This window comes from Penaeus monodon, chromosome 24 (assembly GCF_015228065.2).
Source record: "Penaeus monodon isolate SGIC_2016 chromosome 24, NSTDA_Pmon_1, whole genome shotgun sequence".
Lineage (NCBI taxonomy): Eukaryota > Metazoa > Arthropoda > Malacostraca > Decapoda > Penaeidae > Penaeus > Penaeus monodon.
Window position 1 is genome coordinate 41,125,785 of NC_051409.1, and position 303 is coordinate 41,126,087.

Sequence of the window (303 nt, forward strand, 5' to 3'; positions counted from 1 at the left end):
ATCACAATCACAATCACTCATTCACACTTAACCTCCTCCTCCCCCACACACACATACTACATATCAACAATAATCCAAGCCCTTGTTAAATAGCTTCAACATTTTCTTTAATCATATCAATCCCTAAAATGTTCCTACTTACCATCATTATCAGTATGGTTCGGGTTAACATGAACACTGTAGAAATATTTGACTGTTGCCTCATCTCCTTCCTCTGCAGCGATGTGTAACGGCGTTTGTCCCGCTGACTGTGAAGAAGAATGTAAAAAGGGATTAGAATAAAAAAGGATAACAAAGATGTGT

The 303-nt window shown here is 38.0% G+C and overlaps 1 protein-coding gene across 1 annotated transcript in view; it reads right to left on the reverse strand.

Moving 5' to 3' along the window:
- The window catches only part of LOC119588969 (serine/threonine-protein phosphatase 6 regulatory ankyrin repeat subunit B-like), a gene marked incomplete in the record, with an annotated part of 103,883 nt that overhangs the window by 31,212 nt on the left and 72,368 nt on the right, over positions 1-303 (reverse strand). Inside the window, 1 exon segment of the mRNA XM_037937576.1 lies at positions 143-248. Coding sequence (XP_037793504.1) covers positions 143-248 — 106 coding nt within the window.